The following is a 19,956-nucleotide window of genomic DNA, read 5'->3' as shown; positions in this document are numbered from 1 at the left end:
CTACCATAATCTTACTTTTTCCAATCTATTGCCAGTTTGCACCAAACTTGGGTGATGGGAAGAGGAAGATGCTGTGAATAAAACTATTCCGGATTGTGCACATTTTGTACAATATTTTAAATATGAAGTGTCACAATTTTATTTCAATCTTTTACCTTTCTACACAGTCCGAAAGCCGAGAGCAGTGGTTTGAAGCTGGAGCATCATGGCCTCCGACTGCATAAAGGAAACCATCACAGGTTGCCACACCCACACCTCCTCTCCTCTTGGACATGGGTGTGCACATACTCCATTTATTGGTGTGTGGATCATAGCATTCTATAGATTTGAGGCAAGCACTTCCATCGCGACCCCCAACAGCATACAGCCTGTTGACAAAGTAAAATCTGCTCAGAAAATCTGTATTATGGCCTCAACAATGCTGATAACTAAAATCACCAGATGTGGAGTCTTACAACACATTTGGAGATGATGTGGTCCATTGTTTCTGTCAGCTCTTTGAAAGAGTAAGTTTATTAGGCCCACTTTGCAATTTTACTTTCAACGCTTTTCAGTTCATCTTAAAAATTAGTCAGCTTAGAATATATGATGTCAGATTAAAGGTAGACGGAAAGGCTCTTTGAATTTGCCCTTCCATTCTATAAGAACATGGCTGGTCTAATCTTTGACTTCAAAACTTTTCACTGCACTGACACGTAGGACAATAATATACCTAAACCTAAACCACTTACATTTTGCAATACTCTGATCTAAACATCTATGCATCTCAGTTGTAATTCTATTGAATGTGATCTTTTGATTGTATATGATTCCATAACTTTGAGGGGAGAAATTAAGTCACTCAAGTTTGTTGAATCTTGCCAATATTTTCTCTGTAATTGTCCCATACAATACATCTTACATTCATATAACATCGCAATTTAATAAAATACCCATGGCACTGCACAAGAGGATTGAAGTGAAGTGGGCAACAAATTGATATTGAACTACACTAAGATCTATTATGACAGGTACTTGAGAGATTTCAAAATGAGTTTTATGGAGTATCTATCTATACTATTACTAAAACTCTCATCTTGACCACTTCGGTCTGCATTGTAATTAAATTTACGCAAAAACACCACCGTATATCGCTAGGATTTTTTCGCCACCTTATCATTCTCATCTGTTTTGTTCTGATCAGTGAAATATGAGAAAAGGTATGAAGGTTTAAAAAATAGTGAGATCAGCAGATTGGTCTTCATGCATGTCAGTCACCATGAAGGTAATGACACTTCCAGCACTCGCTGGAGAATAAAATCCTGGAGGCGGGGCTGATTAAACAAGCCGTGCTGATTGAGCCCGCAACAGTGGAGTCGGGAAAGCCGCTGTGTGGAGTCGGGAAAGCCGCTGTGTGGAGTCGGGAAAGCCGCTGTGTGGAGTCAGAAGGTGCTGTGTGGTGCCACGGTCGGTAGCCGGCCGCTGAGTGGAGTTCCTCCCCCTCAAACCCCCACCCCCTCCACCCCACACACACCCCTTTCACCCTCCCCCCTTCCCCCCTCCCCGCTTCCCCCTCCCACTCCTCCCTACACACCCCCTGCCCCCCTCCCCCTTCCCCTCCACCCATCCCCCTTCCCCACTTCCCCCGTCCTCCCCACATCCCCCACACCACCCCCTCCCCCCACGCCACCCCTCCACCACACCACCCGTCCCCCCCTCCCCACCCTACCCCCCACACCAGCCCTCCCCCTCAAACCACTCCTCCCCCTCACACCAACCCTCCCCCCCACACCACCCCCTCTCTCCCACACCAACCCTCCCACCCACACCAACCCTCCCACCCACACCACCCCCTGGCCTCCACACCACCCCCTCTCCCCACACCACCCCCTCTCTCCCACTCCACCCCCCCCACACCACCCCCTATGTCAAATAATATGTGTGTGTTTATGATTGTGTTTATAGTTTGTTTGGTTGTTTGTTTGTTTGTCTTTTTGCACAAAGTCCGCGAGCATTGCCACTTTTCATTTCACTGCACATCTCGTATGTGTATGTGACGAATAAACTTGACTTGACCACCCCCTCGCCCCTACACTACTCCCACCCCCACACCACCCCCTCCCCCCACACCACCCCCTCGCCCCCACACCACCCCTCGCTCCTACACCACCCCCTCCCCACACACCACCCCCTCCCCACACACCACCCCCTCCCCACACACCACCCCCTCCCCACACCCACACCACCCCTCGCCCCCACACCACCCCTCCCCCCCACACCCCACACCACCCCCTCGCCCATACACCACTCCCTACCCCCACACCACCCCCCTCGCCCCAAACACCCTCCCCCCACACCACCCCCCCTCCCCCCACACCACCCTCCCCACCAAATCACCCCCCACACCACCTCTCTCCACACACCTCCACCCCCTCCCCCCACACACACCCCTTTCACCCTCCCCCCTTCCCCCTCCCTGCTTCTCCCTCCCACCTCTCCCTACACACCCACCTCCCCACACAAATCCTCCGCACACCACCCCCTCACCCCCACACCACACCTGCCCCCACAAACCCCCCCCCCCCCCCACACCCTCCCCCCCACACCACCCCCTCCCCCACACCAGAGTTATTGAAAACTGCCAGTTACAATGATAACAACATATTTGTTTGTATTTATTTTACTGGTATTGGCATGTCATCTACCATATTGTAATGACATCAGGTTGTCATCTAGCATCTTTGTTATCCTGAAATGATCCTAGTTGAATCCAGAACATCAGCTTTGCTTGTCCAGAGGATATCAGCATTGTGTAATGAGGCCCTGAATATTGATCAGGCCTTGACTAGTGATCAGGCCTTGAACATACAATGGCACAATGTGAGTGAGCCAGAAAAAGGCAAGCCACTGATCCCCTCTCAAATCCTTTGATAGCTGGCAAGGCCACATCCCACTTTTGTCAGTTGTCAAATATCTCAAATATATTTAAATATTCCTAAAACTCACAAAAAACCCGTAAAGTGTTAAAAACAAATAATTAAAAAATTAATCCAAATGTTTAAATAAGTAGCGAATTAAAACCTTGTAGGATTGCAAGGTGGTATGGGGTGAATACGAACTGTGTAGTCTACCTCTCTAGATTTGTTAAGATCTGATAGACGTGTCATAGATAAGTACTTATTGTTGTCATCAAGTAAACGTTAGTTTCTTATAAATGTAGTTGTTCATAGACTGTGGATATCGTCGAGTTTGCCAATACGTATTGACCACTTTAATTATTGTGGAACTGAGGAAGCAGTGGAAAGCTGACCTATTGATGGATAAGGAGACAAAAATGACCAGATCACGTACAGACTGAAGTTTTCTATCTTTGAATAACACGTGAAATAGATGGCTTTTTACACCAATTCAGCAGTTTCAAGATGCCTGTTACCATGACTACACTTTTAAAGTTCCAGATTTATTTACTTGCCTGAATTTAAATTCTTCTTGGCCTTATGTTGCTGGATCAATGATGTAGGCCTCTGGTCCAATAATTTAACATACACATTAGTTACATTGCAGTCCTCTTTTTTCTCTATTTCACAATGGTGACATTGATTCATTACATCTATCAATCAGAGAGTTAGTGCAATAGAGATGTGTTCAACCTGGAATACACTCTTGAAGCTGTATTCCCTACTCACTTGCCATTTAATGCTGCTACTCCCACTGTGCTCCGAGCAGTGGACATACTGGCCACAAAGGTCCACTGGCAGGCTTGTGGATCCCACCTTTCTACTGTGTTTAGGTAACTCCAGCCATCGTGGCCACCGACTGCATACATCGGACCTTCTAACACAGCGACACCTGGAAAAGATCGAAAAATGTTCATGTAATGGACAGAAACAGATCAAGAGGCACAGTGTGTGCTGATAATGTTACACAGGCCAACTGCCTTTCCCCGTCAGTTGTGGAATATGATGCTCCCTGCAATAGCATGCACCAGTTCGAAGTTGGTGTAAAGCTGTCCCACACAGTAGTACAAATCAAAAAAAAATTGAAAATACTCAACAGACAGGCCGTAACTCTGGACACAAAACCAGAGTTCACACTTCAGGCTAATCAGTTGAAGAGAAGGAAAAATATACTTAAAACCAAATGGAATCCACAATTTTTTAATTATCATGAATGGAAAGGATTGAGAGACAGGGAATTATAAATTCTGCACTATTCTGTCTACAGGTACAGTATTGTCTAACCAAAAAATAATGTTACTAAATTTCAGTTTTCTAGCCCTTGTAGTATGTACCAGTTATCTAAACCAATCCAGAGGGATGCAATTACAGTATGTGCCTTGAATTCAGCTTTGGCATGTATTCTGATGAAGCACTAGGATTCAGGTTGGTATAGAGCGTATCCTCTTCCTTGAGTACTTTATCCAACTCAAGATGATTAGGTTAGTATTACCACATGCAAATAACATGTTTAATGTTGCTATAATTCCACTGATGATTGGGTGGTGAAAAAATAAACATTATCTGGTTTCCACTGACCATAGCCAGGTTGGATTTCAATTATATATCCAAGCATACCTCTCACCCATAGTGTTCACTTTTGTTTACTCTTTTTCCCAGTGCTCGTGATCCAATTCTGCTTAGTGTTACAGCAATAAAATCTGCCTTTTATCATTCATCACATGGATTTATTTTTTTGACAGAATGGAATAGCAGAGAGAGATATAAGATATAGTAAACCATTGCAGCTTTAGCCTGCCATTTATTTAGAGAAATAACAATAGCAGGCATTTCACAGAAACTTTTGAAAATCAGTCTGAAGAAGGGTCCTGACCCAAATTCCCTCTGCACTTATATAGAACAGTACAGCACAAGAACAGGCCCCTCTCACCTCAAAGCTGCACTGCCTGACCTGCTGAGTTACTCCAGCACTTTGATTTTGTTCAAGATTCCAGGATCTGCAGCACCTTGTGTCTTCATTCCACAGAAAATTAACAACAATAATGACTATATATCAAACTAGTCAAAAGACTCTTCACAATTTTACTTGATATTCAATATATTGTAGTTTAATTTTAATTTGATCCTAAACATTTATTTTTCCTTCTCGACCCTTCTTTTAGGTTTCATGATTATTTTATTTCCCCTTCCAAAAATACCTTGTCTCCTGACATAGATGTTCCCATCGCTGCTGATGAAATGCAGCATTTTAAGCCTCTGTCCCACTTGGGCAACCTCCACCGCGACCGCTGGCGACCTTAAGCGACTTTAAAAAAAAATCAAGGTCACGGTGACCTACGACCTCCTACGACCTTCCACGACTATGCACGACCTCCTACAAATATGTTGAAGACCTCCCTTGACTATGAAGAAGACCTCCTTCGACCTCCTTCGACGCCCGGAGACTGGCTTCGACCATGTACGTTTTACTCGTGGATGGTCTCTGGCAAATTGGTCCACGAATGAGCACGACCCTCTTCCACCTCAGAGGACCACACCGAAAACCAACTACGACCAGTGACGAGTGTCTACAGCTCAAATGATCACTTGATAAAATGATGTCATGTCTGCATTTTTTTCTCACTAAAAAATGCCTCCCAGGTTTTATTTTAAATCATTCTGAACCATGCAAGCAAGGAAGGAACTAGTTTGGAGGATGTTAGTAAAAATACAACTACTGCTGTTTGCAGTAGCCCTTTTGCTTCAGCAGCCTTTTAAGAAAGGCAGAAGGGGAAGAGCAAGGGTGAAGAGGAAGCACAAGAAGAGGTCTCAACGGGTGAACGAAGATGATGTGATGGACTGTCCACCACCAGATGACTGGAAGAGAGTGGCGCTGGGCTTTGACAATGGGTCGCGGGCAAACTCGCCAGAGGTCGCAGTGGAGGTCCCCCAAGTGGGACAGGGGCTTTATTCATCCAAACCTTTCTAACTGTATTTGAGCCTAATTTATCACCTCGAGTATGCTTGTAAAGCTCCTGCACGTTAGTAACAATGCACACACAAACACACATAGCTGGCAGACTTGATAACTATGGGGGCCACAATGACTCCGTTTTTTCCTCTCCTTGTGTAGCTAAATGCACCATGGGGGCTGAGATCCACCAATTTAATTAAGATGAATCCAAACACAGAATTATTTTTAGCATTGAGACTCAGAACTTGTGAGCAAGATAATTATGATGCATGAGAGAATATTAATGGTGTATAACATGACTACTCAGATCAGCCTTTAACAATGCTGTTAAATAATAAAAAATGATAATTCAGATTAATATGGTCTGTTTTCCCTGAAAAAAACACTTTATAAAGAGTGGACATTAGTAATGAACTTAAGAGAATGATACCAGAGATCCCGCATAAACCAGAAACATAGAAATTATATAAAGCTGTATATATAATTTGATCATTAAAATTGTCCGAAGAGTTTTTGCAAATAGGTGCAAATGAATGGATGATGAGAAAGAAAAGGGACAAAGGAAAGCTTGGTCAAAATAGTTTTGTCTCCGTCTTCAGAGAGTGCACATAAATATTGGGTGAGATTATGCTTGTCTCCTTCTAATGGATCCCCAGAGAATTGTTGGCTGTCTTCTCCTCACTAATCAGCTTGTCTCTGAAACAAATGTCTGTGTTTTAAAGCACAGACGTTGGAGAGGGGTTGTAGCTGGGAGTCATGTACATTAGACCTCCTGTTCACCACCAAATCCAGGAATAGGGCTCAGGTGCAGAACACATTTCCCATCGGCAACCATCACTAAACCCCCTCCCTTCTTCTGGCTTCTGGCTTCTGGCTTCATGCCAGGGAGAGAATGTATTTAAAACTTCATCACTTCATATGTCATAAGAGCAGAATTAGGCCATTCGGCCCATTGAGTCTGCTCCCCACATTCAATTATGGTTGAACTATCTTTACCTCTTAATCCCATTCTCCTGCCTTTTCCCCATAGCTTTTGAGACACTTAAAGCCCTGTCTCACGGTAGGAGCTGACCCACGAGGTACCCTGAGTGAAAGACTCGTGGTTGTGTACGAGATCCCAAGTGTATGATCAAGAGTTTAACCGAGTTCCCATGGGTATGACAAGTTTGCCGTTTACTGGTCATTTCTGCGATGTTCCAAATTCGTCTTTAGCCAATCATGAGCCAATCCTGATTGAAGGTCTGTTTTAATAAGCAACAGTGTTAAAGAAGACATCTCCATCCTGCGGCTTTGATTTAAAGATAGAATTCAGCGTGGCCGCATCTATTGATGTGACCTACAAAGGGAAAATGCGCACCATCCAGTGCCAGAGCAGATATACTTATGATTTGTTTGAAACACACAGGTTTGATATATTTTAATTGAATTTACTGCTATGTCTACACACTGCGGGGAGACGGGAGATGAAATAATTGAATATGGACGGATGTGCACATCAGATTGTTGAGAGACGGAGCTCAGGGTTCGCCTCCTGAGCTGCTTTGGTGCCCAGGCGTGAGTTGAGGTGGAGAGAGGTTGGAGGGGGGGGATGTGCGGGCGTCTTTAATCTGTCTGGGGTGACATGGCTCTTGGGTTAGGCTGGGATCATTCTCTGCGGGATGATCTTAGTGCGGGAGACAAGTGTAGGAGAGGTGTACTGACTGTGTGGGCAGACACATTGGTAGTGATTGCCCACCAGTCTCAAAAGCTGCTGTGTCTCCCTGTCCCTGGGATAGCAGGGGGCGATCAACACAGCACAATACCCCCCTCTCATGCACTATTGTAGGTCTCCTTTGCACGTTGGTGTTTCTGTCTTTCTCCACTCATTGTTGTCCCTGTCTGTCGCCACCCCCACCCACACCCCTCTGCTTCCCGGCCATGTGTGTGACCCCTTCCCTCCCCTCTCCAGCTCCCCGCCCATTGCACCGGGCGCGGGGGCTTTGCACTGTCTTCACGTCGGCGATGCCAGCAGGTTAGTGCCAGTCGCCCCGGGGCAGGTGCTCGGGGGCTCTCTCCCAGAGTGGCCCCAGACCTGGGGAGGGGGGAGGGGGAGGTGGGAGTTCGCAGGCACGCCGGCTCTGCCACACCAGTCTGTAATATAAGTGAAGATTTATTGACCAAAACTGCTGGAGCATTGCTGAATATTGTTCGTCCACCATTGTGACTTTGGTGGCTTCAGCTGGTAATAGCATAGGTCTGTTAACAATGACCTATATGGCACTTGCGAGGTTACTACTTTGCACGTTGTAAGTTCTGATAATGCAAAGGCCCAATTGCACAGCTGAAACGCAGCTGCTATATTGCCAATTACACTTGATGAACAGAAGACTGTTACAGGCTTCTATTGATTCCAATCTCTTGCCCCTGGGCGCGTCACAGATAAATTAATGGTTAAAGGTAAAACCAAATAATCAATAAATGTAGTTGGTATCAACTTAAATTTAACTGGATGGATGAGGAACCTCAATTTCTCAAATCTAGTTGTAGCTGAAACAGTTGAACACAGCGTTTAGAATATCATCCAGATAAGCCCTAACAAGTGTTCAAAAGGGAACTGCAGATGCTGGAATATCGAAGGTACACAAAATTGCTGGGGAAACTCAGCGGGTGAAGCAGCATCTATGGAGCGAAGGAAATAGGCGACGTTTCGGGCCGAAACCCTTCTTCAGACTGATAGGGGGTGGGGAAAGAAAGAAGGACAAAGGGAGGAGGAGGAGGAGCCCGAGGGCGGGCGGATGGGAGGGTGGGAGGAGACAGCTAGAGGGTGAAGGAAGGGGAGGAGACAGCACGGGCTAGCCAAATTGGGAGAATTCAATGTTGATGCCATAGGGACGCAAGGACCCCAGACGGAATATGAGGTGCTGTTCCTCCAATTTCCGCTGTTGCTCACTCTGGCAATGGAGGAGACCCAGGACAGAGAGGTCGGATTGGGAATGGGAGGGGGAGTTGAAGTGCTGAGCCACCGGGAGGTCAGGTAGGTTATTGCGGACTGAGCGGAGGTGTTCGGCGAAACGGTCGCCCAACCTACGCTTGGTCTCACCGATGTAAATCAGCTGACATCTAAAGCAGCGGATGCAGTAGATGAGGTTGGAGGAGATACAGGTGAACCTTTGTCGCACCTGGAACGACTGCTTGGGACCTTGAATGGAGTCGAGGGGGGAGGTGAAGGGACAGGTGTTGCATTTCTTGCGGTTGCAACGGAAAGTGCCCGGGGTGGGGGTGGTGCGGGAGGGAAGGGAAGAATTGACGAGGGAGTTGCGGAGGGAGCGGTCTTTGCGGAAGGCAGACATGGGGGGAGATGGGAAGATGTGGCGAGTGGTGGGGTCACGTTGGAGGTGGCGGAAATGGCGGAGGATTATGTGTTGTATTTGCCGGCTGGTGGGGTGAAAGGTGAGGACCAGAGGGACTCTGCCCTTGTTGCGTGTGCGGGGATGGGGAGAGAGAGCAGTGTTACGGGGTATGGATGAGACCCTGGTGTGAGCCTCATCTATGGTGGCGGAGGGGAATCCCCGTTCCTTGAAGAACGAGGACATTTCCGATGCCCTGGTATGAAATGTCTCATCCTGGGAACAGATGCGGCGTAGGCGGAGGAATTGGGAGTATGGGATGGAGTCTTTACAGGGGGCAGGGTGGGAAGACGTGTAGTCCAGATAGCCATGTGAGTCAGTGGGTTTATAATGTATGTCGGTCAGGAGTCTGTCCCCTGCGATGGAGATGGTGAGGTCAAGGAATGGTAGGGAAGTGTCTGAAATCGTCCAGGTGTATTGGAGTGCCGGATGGAAGTTGGTGGTGAAGTGGATGAAGTCAGTCAGTTGTGTGTGGGTGCAGGAGGTGGCACCAAAGCAGTCGTCAATGTAGCGGAGGTAGAGGTCGGGGATGGGGCCCTGGTACGCATCGAACAAGGATTGTTCAACGTACCCGACAAAGAGGCAGGCGTAGCTGGGGCCCATGCGTGTGCCCATAGCTACGCCTTGTGTTTGGAGGAAATGGGAGGAGTCAAATGTAAAGTTATTGAGGGTGAGGACCAACTCCGCTAAGCGGAGGAGAGTGTCAGTGGCTGGGTATAGGTTGCTCCTCTGGTCGAGGAAGAACCGGAGGGCTCTGAGGCCATCCTGGTGGGGGATGGAGGTGTAGAGTGACCGGACATCCATGGTGAAGATGAGGGGGTGAGGGCCCAGAGAGTGGAATGCGTGGAGGCGGCGGAGAGTGTCTGAGGTGTCTAGAACATAGGTGGGGAGGGATTTGACCAAGGGGGATAGGATGGAGTCAAGGTATGTGGAGATGAGTTCGGTGGGGCACGAACACGCAGAGACAATGGGCCTGCCGGGAGAGCCGGGTTTGTGGATTTTGGGGAGAAGGTAAAAACGGGCCGTGCGGGGCTGGGGAACGATGAGTTTGGAGGCTTGGTCAGGTAGGGCGTGGGAATTGATGAAGTCGGTGATGGTGCTAGAAATGGTGGCCTGGTGCTCATCAGTGGGGTCATGGTCCAAGGGTAAGTAGGAGGAGGTGTCCGAGAGTTGGCGCGTGGCCTCAGCTTTGTAGGGATCGACGCGCCAGATTACCACGGCACCTCCCTTGTAGGCTGGTTTGATGACCCAGTCTGGGTTTTTGCGGAGTGATTCGATGGCAGTGCGTTCAGAGGGGGAAAGATTGGAGTGAGACAGGGGAGTGGAGAAGTTGAGGCGGTTGACGTCGCGGCGGCAGTTCTGAATGAAGAGTTCCAGAGCCGGGACTTTCTGAGGGGGGTTCCACGAGGAGGGGGTGCATTGGAGACGGGAAAAGGGGTCATCATTAGGGGGCGAGGACTCCTTCCCATGGAAGTGCGCTGTGAGGCGGAGACGACGGTAGAAGCTCTCCAAGTCATGGTGGGCGCGGAACTCATTGAGATGGGGACGGAGGGGGACAAAGGTGAGACCTCTGCTGAGGACAGACCGTTGGGTGGGGGAGAGGGGGAGGTCGGGGGGGATGGTGAACACCCGGCAGGGGTGGGAGTTGGGGCCAGAGGAAGGCAGGTGGGTAGACTGGGGACGGGGCGATGTGTGGGGGGGGGGGGTTGTGGGTGTTGGAGAGGTGGTGGGTGGTCAGGGGGTGGGGGGGAGAGAGGGCTGTAAGGTGGGTGGGGAAGAGCGGGTGTGACATGGTTGGGGGGGGATGGGGGAGGGTCAGTGGAGCAGCCACTGAGGTTAGCACGGCTGGGCAGACGGGCGCTAGGACCCGGTGGAATTAAGTCCAGGAGTGTGGGAGTAAGCAGCGTGAAGGCTGCAGGCCCAGTGCAGAGTCCAGGCTCCAGGTAAGGCGACGGCTATGGGTTGCTGGAGGGGGGTGGAGTGGCGCGGGTCAACGGACCCGATGGTCGGAGTCCAGCGGCGCGGGTCAATGGACCCGATGGACGGAGTCGAGTGGCACGGGTCACCGGACCCGATGGTCGGAGTCCAGTGGTGGTTGAGTCGGGGTCCGCGGGCAAAAATAACAAGTGTTTTTGAGCTCTGAGCAGTTCCAGCACTGGTTTAGTAATTTGGTAGATGACCTGGGAGCTGAAGTAGCCCATTTGCAATGCATTAACTGTTATCCTTGCCCCATCCAGATAAATTCCAAATGTCTCCTGGGATCCCTGTGAATGGGACCTAAATAGTATGCATCTTTGAAATCGATGCATGCCATAAAGATGTTAAGGAAATCAGTCTGTTAGACAGTAACAAAGTTTCATACACTGAAAAATCTATGTTGCACATGCGAGTTAAATCAATTATGAACCGACATCCTCCATCTTTCACAATGAACAGGCCACGCCTGCCATGATTCCGTGCTTGCCTTGAATGACAACTCTGGTCAGATTCCCGAGCCTGTCTCGAAAGGTGATCCTGGCCATAATACTGAGCCTGCCTCGAAAGACAACTCTGGCCATAATACTGGGCCTGCCTTGAAAGGTTCTCCGGCCATAATTCTGAGCCTGCCTCGAAAGACAACTCTGGCCAATTTCAAAGCTTGTCTTAGAAGGCAATCCTGGCCGTAATACTGAGCCTGCCTCGAAAGACAACTCTGGCCATATTTCTGAGCTTGTTCCGGAAGGCAATCCTGGCCATAATACTGAGCCTGCCTCGAAAGACAACTCTGGCCCCAATTCCAAGCCAAGCTTGGTACCTTTATATACTGTGCAATAATAACCCAATCTCATATTATTATTTTAGTATATAACTGATCTGAATCTCATGTTATCATAGTCTTTTGTACAAAAACAATTGTAAATATTACCAACTTGTAAATGGTCGACTTACCCCATGTTTCGGAAGAACCAGACCCACCTACCTCCATGCTATGTTAGCTTTCATAGCAAAAGGATTTGAGTATAGAAGCAGGGAGGTTCTACTGCAGTTGTACAGGGTTTTGGTGAGACCACACCTGGAGTATTGCGTACAGTTTTGGTCTCCAAATCTGAGGAAGGACATTATTGCCATAGAGGGAGTGCAGAGAAGGTTCACCAGACTGATTCCTGGGATGTCAGGACTGTCTTATGAAGAAAGACTGAATAGACTTGGTTTATACTCTCTAGAATTTAGGAGATTGAGAGGGGATCTTATAGAAACTTACAAAATTCTTAAGGGGTTGGACAGGCTAGATGCAGGAAGATTGCTCCCGATGTTGGGGGAAGTCCAGGACAAGGGGTCACAGCTTAAGGATAAGGGGGAAATCCTTTAAAACCGAGATGAGAAGAACTTTTTTCACACAGAGAGTGGTGAATCTCTGGAACTCCCTGCCACAGAGGGTAGTCGAGGCCAGTTCATTGGCTATATTTAAGAGAGTTAGATGTGGCCCTTGTGGCTAAGGGGATCAGAGGGTATGGAGAGAAGGCAGGTACGGGATACTGAGTTGGATGATCAGCCTTGATCATATTGAATGGCGGTGCAGGCTCGAAGGGCCGAATGGCCTACTCCTGCACCTAATTTCTATGTTTCTATGTTTCTATGGTTACCGGTGGTCTATGGTAAGCTCAACGGCCCCTGATGTGGGTTCTATTCCCGTCCTTGATTGAAGAGTAGGAATGGTAGTGTATGTGGATTCCATATTTTCTGAGACCGGTTTGGACCTTGGCCTGAAAGGCCTCTGCCCAGCTTTCAAGCTGCCACCAGTTTCAGTGAATTGCTTACTGCCGATGAGGCATGGGGTGTGTCATCGCCGATACGATGAACGTTGGTACTTGATCAGTCCGTCAGCTTTACCTTCCTTATCCAGGTATACCTGTTGGATAAGTCTTACCTGAAGAGAAGATTTGGCGTCTGGTTTCATTTCCTCCATGTCACCCCTGATAGCGCTGTTCACTGCCAGCACGTGTAGCGTGAGGGGAAACTCTGGCCCCTTCCGGGTTTTCTGCCAATGGCTGGAACCAATTCTTCCGGCAGTACCCCTTCGCTTGCGAGTATTTCTTCGCACTCCCCTCCACAGAGAGGGAAATTCGTAGGTAGCCCTGAAAACAGGTGCTGCCGCAGGCCCCTGAGGATACCTGCGCTGACATGGCCTCTCCTACGGACCTATATCAGGACTTTTGCTCTGTCAGACTGAAACTGACCCTGAATGCTCCCCTCCTCAAAGATAGAGACATTGTGCAGCCCTGAAACAGGTGCCGCTGCCGCAGGCCCCCGAGGAGACCCGCACTGATAACTCCCTCCTATGGAGTATATCATAGTGGAGCACCTCTCCATCAGGTGCTCCATGTGGGTTAGAACGTTCAAAGACGTTATCCATTGAAGGAGGGGATCCTCTCCATCAGGAATCCTCCTGGCCCGACACGTTTTGAGTTAACGGGCCTCTTCCTTACGCTCCCCTCCTCAGAGAGGGAGATATAATTTAGTGGCTTATCCTCCAAGCGGGGTTGCCCAGGTGCTACCGGCACCAGTCTGAAGCCACTGGCTCCACCGCCAGCAAATCGAAAGGCGAATTCGACCGCCGCCCGCTATCCTCACTTCTGCGGTCTCCGTAGTGGGTTCCCCGCGGTCCATGGCCGGGATTCCCCGAGGTCATGACCGGAATTCCCTGCGGTCCATGACTGGTGTAAGCAGAGATTCCTGCAATAGAAAACATAACCTGGGAATAAGTTTAAAACTTACCTTCAGGTTTAAACTTACCGCTGAAAGGAGCATCGCCCCTGCCAGTCAGTCGTTGCGCAATACGGTAGACATAATGACGCGCATGCGGGCTGACGGCCTTCTTCACGTAGTCACTCACGTGACTCCGAAGTAAAATAGCACTCTGACTCCCTGTGCAAACTTAATGCTAACATTACTGAAGTAAACTTTATCTCCTCAAGGGAAAGTGACTGGTAGATTAACCTTGAAATGGAATTGTAACCTGAGATTCAAACCAGTCACAGGAAAGATAAATCAGATGCAGATTAAATTATCTTGCGATTTTACTGGTAAGTGTATTCATAACCACTTGTGACACCATCAGACATGCATGGCAGCAACAGACATTTTACAACCTCACTATAACCACCTTAATTGCCTAATTACTCCATCTGTGATATTGCCCTTTGAATCTGGTGAAAAACTACAAAATAAACAGGCTTTTTTTTATTCAAGACTTAACTAAATTAGATTCACCTACTAATGTGAAATAAAATAAGCCACATACAGCATGTGATTATTGTTGTTGAGATTCTGCAGAGGAAGATCAAGACACTGTTATTAATTGTAAATCAAATGGACCGAACAGAACTGAATTCAGATCCTTGGGCAAACTCTATTTGCTGTTCAAAGTGGTCACTAACCACTAACCACAATGCGGTGGAGGCCGGTTCTCTGGATACTTTCAAGAGAGAGCTAGATAGGGCTCTTAAAGATAGCGCAGTCAGGGGATATGGGGAGATGGCAGGAACGGGGTACTCATTGTGGATGATCAGCCGTGAACCCATTGAATGGCGGTAGCTGGCTCGAAGGGCTCAATGGCCTACTCCTGCACCTATTGTCTAGACAATAGACAATTGTCTAACGTACAGTTATCAATTGAGAAGTTGCTTGCTTAATAGCTATTTCATCACCATCATTGAACTGTGTGAGAGGCCTCAATTGCCTATACCATCTAACTTTATTTATACCAATCATTTTTAAGTTTCCTGTCAGCTGTTATAAGTCAAGATTATATCTGAAGCAATGGTAAACCAAAGATCAACAATCGCAGCATCTGCTACATTAATAAATGCCACAGGGAGAATGTGTTAACTGCACACAGTTCCTGCTATCAGAATTAAACCTATGTCGCTGGGGCTGTGAGAAGGCTGCACTGCCTGTAGCAGCACACTGTCATTTTTAATGGAGAGGAAGAACTGTGAGGTACTGAAGTAATCAACAAGATAATTTCCATTTTTTATAGTTTTCTTTAAATTATTTTGCTATTTTAAAGTGTTTGTTTCATATTTTACAAATTATATTTTTAAATAGTTATATTTTTTTAATGGTCCATTTTTGTTTATAAATTATGGGGCAATGTTGAGAGAACATGGAAAAGTACAGCATTGGAACCATGTCTGTGCCGAATATGATGCTAAACTAAACCAAATCTCATCTGTCTGATTAGTCATCTGACCATCTTTCTCCTGTGGCTATTTCTCCCTTGCTTTTTTCTTCCCTTGTGCAAAATTAGATTATTGGACTGTGGTGCTGACAGGATTTGGAAAAAATCTGTCCATTAAGAATGTGCTCCATTGAGCAGAATGAGGATAATCGACTGATTAAGAGGTGAAATTATGATGTAGGTATAGAACATTGTTCTCACTCATAGATCGTTCAAGGACATGAAGGTTTAAGAACTAGAAATTCACGAGTGTTGCAAGTAGATTTAATCATAGCTTATACTCAAGGACTAATGTTCAACAACTGTATTGTCTATAACTCTCATTTTGTACCATTGCTTTCCAGAGCAGACAGACATTCATCTCTATCAATGATTTGGTGTTATATAGCCTAACCTGACATGAACTCAGAAATTACAAACCATTTTGTGACATGGTGTCTTTTTTTCCCCCCCAAGGAATATCAATTCTGCCTGAGGATATTTAGAAACTCAAGTGCTGATGTCGTGTGAATGCAAGAAAATTATGTGGTTTTCTCCAAAGACCACACAAAGGGCCACCTCATCAATGAAGCAATACATATATGAAAACGCAGGCAGAATCACTGAGGCTTTTAAACCTGTCAGAGAATAAAGTAACTTGCAGATATTTTGGTGACGAACCGTCAATCTTTATTCATTGCAGGTTCAGTTTTTGAGTTTGAAGACCGACACCCAGGAGGTTAAAATTAATACATCATAAGCCGGCGATCCCATTGAGTACCTGAGTTCCTTTAATGTCCTCTTGGTGGAGTAAATACATGATTCAGATACACTTTGATGTAGAGAGCATGTCTGCGACTGACGTGAGTCTAGCCTAGTTTCATGCTCTTTTGAATAACAGAATGTCACTTTCAAAGCAGAACTAGAGTAAGTGATAATACTACCATTAATTGGTTGCAGTAATGATAAATACCACGATCAAAGCTTTAAGTTCAATACACCTTTTCAATATGATTTCTGAGTACACTCTGTCTGGTTACCCAAAAAGTTCACCATCTAGATTTTGTCTTTCCAATGACCTGTTTCTCAGTGAAAGCTTTGAGGCGGATCATATTAATCTTAGCCTGTGGTTTGTAAATACTGTTCACCCCAATTCACAGGGCATACTAAATTCATGCCACACCACACAGCCTCTACACCAACATCATCGCAATTCTTCTCCAAAGCAGAGGAACCACAAGCAACAGGTAGATCCTGCCCACCACCCACCTTAATGGCCTTATTCATTAAAAAAAACAGGTATACTGTAAAATGAAAAAACAAACACGTTTAAATCAAAAATTTTAATGAATGCTGAGGGACCCAAGGCTAAGGTAGATACCATATATCAGAAAAGCCAGGTATGGCATATCTAACCTCTTGGTTTGGCAATTTACAGAATGGTCTTGATTTCATTGGCACTTCTGAGGTAGATAAAAAGGGCAACAATATGTGCATCTAATCTCCAGTATGACCATGATTTAATTGCACAAGCTTATTCGTGGAAACACAATGAGGCACGCACAACTCGTGGATAAAAGTTCTTTATGAAGAGCAATAATCACATAGCAAGTCTTGCTGATTCGATTTTGAAATCCTCATATTTTTTCGTAATCTCTTCATCTTCTTCTGAAAGTTTCATTTCTGGAGATAGTCATTCTTAATTTGAATTGCTTTATCATTTGGCAATCAAACCTTCAGCCATCATGACCCTAAGCTCTAAAATTCTCAATTTAATTCTTTAAACGTCTCCACGTCATCTTATTTATTAACATTATTATTATTATTATTATTATTATTATTATTATTTATTAATGTATAATTTATTTATAATTTATTAATTTATCATTTATTAACAGATATCTACTGTATCGTTGTTAAAGATGTGACCTCATACATCGGCGAGACCAAACGTAGACTGGGCGATCGTTTCGCTGCACACCTTCGCCCAGTCCGCCTGCACCTACCTGATCTCCCGGTTGCTAAACATTTTAATTCTCCTTCCCATTCCCTCACCGACCTTTCTGTCCTAAACCTACTCCATTGTCAGGGTGAGGCTAATCGCAAATTGGAGGAACAACATCCCATATTTTTCTTGGGCAGTTTACAACCCAGTGGTATGAATATTGATTTCTCTAACTTCAAGCAACCCCTGCACTCCCTCTCTGTCGATCCCTCCCCCACCCAAGACCCACCAGGTTCCTGTTCTCACCTAGCAAACAGTTAACAATGGCCTGTTTCCTTTATCATTGTTACTTTGTTGCATATCTTTCATTCGTTTGTTCTATATCTCTCTACATCACTGACTATATCTCACGTTTTCCTTTCCCCAGACTAGTCTGAAGAAGGGTCTTGACCTGAAACATCACCCATTCCTTCTCTCCAGAATCAGCATCTGCAGTTCCTTCCTACAGCCTCATTTATGGTGCTCCTTAATACCTTCCTGAGATTGGATATCTGCTTTAATATCTCCATGTATAACTCAGATTTATTTTTCTGCTTAAGAAGATGCATACCTGCTTTAGAAGTTCTGTATTTGTGGAAACCTGTTAAAGTATTGGCTGCCTCCAATTGTATTATCTTCATATTAGCTGCATGATTAGTTCAATAATTATCATGTTATTAAATTACTTAGATAGTATTAACCTTGGTTCTTTAAAAGGAATATGGTTCGGTGAATGTTTTATAATCCTTTCAATCTGGGATTGGGGATGATTTATTAGCATGGATAGAGGACTGTCAAACCATAGACAATCTGAATAAATGATTAATTTTGGATTGAAAGTCATTAACTACTGCCGCAGGCATCAGCGTGAGGCTTGAAATATTTATAATCTAGGTTAATGATTTGATTGAAGGAAAGAGTAGCCAAATTTGCTGATGATCCAAAGAATGAGTACTTTTTGAAAAAAGGTACAAAGTGTCTGTCGAGGGATATAGATAGCTGAAATGAATGGACAAGAAGTTGGTAGATGGGGCGGGGGGGGGGGGGGGATGTGATTCCATCCACTCTGGAAAATGAAGTGAGAAACCAAGTTATTATTTAAATGGTGTGTGGCCACAAAATGCCAGAGTGCATAGGAATCTGAAGTTTCCAGAGCATAAATGAGGTAATCTGCAAGAACAACAGCTAATTAGATCGTTTTTTATTTATTGCAAGGGGCATGTGGTGAGACTATAGTGTTGGTGAGACAGCACCTGAAGCACTGTGCATGGTTTCTGCCTGCATATTTAAGAATAAATGTGGTTGCGTTGGAGAGAAGATTCACCAGGCTGTTTCTTCTGTGTGAAGAAAGTTTGAACAGGTTGGAAACTCAAGGAATTGCAGATGCTGGTGTACAAAAAAAGACACAAAGTGTGAGAGTAACTGGCAGGATCAGGCAACATCCCTGGAGTACATGGATATGCAATGTTTTGGGTTGGGACCCTTCTTCAGAATGTTGTGGGGGTGAGGGGGAGGGGGGGGGGGGGTAGCCAGAAGAGAGGTGGGGGCAGGACAAAGCGGTTGGTGGATACAGGTGATGAGGGTTTGGTTGGCAGATGGTTGGCCAAAGACCTGAGATAATTTGACAAAAATGTGAAATAAGGACGGAAGATGTGGCATTTGCAAAATGAAAAAAAAGGAGTATAGGTGGAAGTGGACAGGTGGGTGACAGAGTGAAATAGGGGGCAAGGGGATGGGGGTATGTGGTTGTTTGTAGGTCAGTTAACCAAAATTAGAACATTCAATGTTCACACCGTTAGGTTGTAAGCTACCCGAGCGAAATATGAGGTGCTGTTCCAGTTTGCATATGGCCTCACTCTGGCAATGGAAGAGGCCCAAGACATAAAGGTCAGCATTACAATGGGAAGGGGAATTAAAATGTTGAGCAAACGAGAATTCCAGCAGGTCTTGGCAGACCGAGCACAGGGAAACACTTCGTCTCACTGATGTAAGGAGGTCCCACAACAGGAATAACAATTGAGGTTAGAGGAGGTGTACAAGAAACTCTCACCTGGAATGACTGATAGTGTCCCTGGATTGATGTGAGGGAGGAGGGATAGGAATAGGTGTTACATCTCCTGTTGTTGCAAGGGAAAATACCTGGGGAGTGGATTGTTTAAGTAGGAAGGGTGAGTACACTAAGGAGTTGCAGATGGATTGATCTCTGTGTCAGGCAGAAACGGCTGGGATGGGAAGATGTTAATGATGGTGATATCATGTTGAAGGTGGTGGAAATGTCGGAAGTTAATGTGTTGGAAGCGGAGGTTGGAAGGTTAAAAGGTAAGGGAGCCATCCTCGTTCTGTCATCGAAAGGGGGAGTAAGAGCAGAACTGCTGGACATCGATGAGATGCGGGTGAGGAATCCATCTATGACAGCAGGAGGGAAACTACATTTACTAAAGAAAGAGGACATCTCAGATAACCTGGAATGGAAATCCACATCTTGGGAGTAGATACGG

General features: G+C 46.0%; 1 protein-coding gene across 1 annotated transcript in view; it reads right to left on the bottom strand.

Annotated features, from left to right (window-relative positions):
- Positions 1–19,956, bottom strand: part of klhl1 (kelch like family member 1) — a 203,423-nt gene that overhangs the window by 13,037 nt on the left and 170,430 nt on the right. The window contains exons 7-8 of the mRNA XM_033023035.1: positions 3,666–3,828; positions 156–368 (exon numbers count right to left, since the gene is read on the bottom strand). Of these exons, the coding sequence (XP_032878926.1) occupies positions 156–368; positions 3,666–3,828 (376 nt within the window). The remainder of the gene's footprint in view (positions 1–155; positions 369–3,665; positions 3,829–19,956) is intronic.

The sequence above is a fragment of the Amblyraja radiata genome, chromosome 6 (assembly GCF_010909765.2).
Source record: "Amblyraja radiata isolate CabotCenter1 chromosome 6, sAmbRad1.1.pri, whole genome shotgun sequence".
Taxonomy (NCBI): domain Eukaryota; kingdom Metazoa; phylum Chordata; class Chondrichthyes; order Rajiformes; family Rajidae; genus Amblyraja; species Amblyraja radiata.
This window is presented reverse-complemented; position numbering and strand designations above follow the sequence as displayed.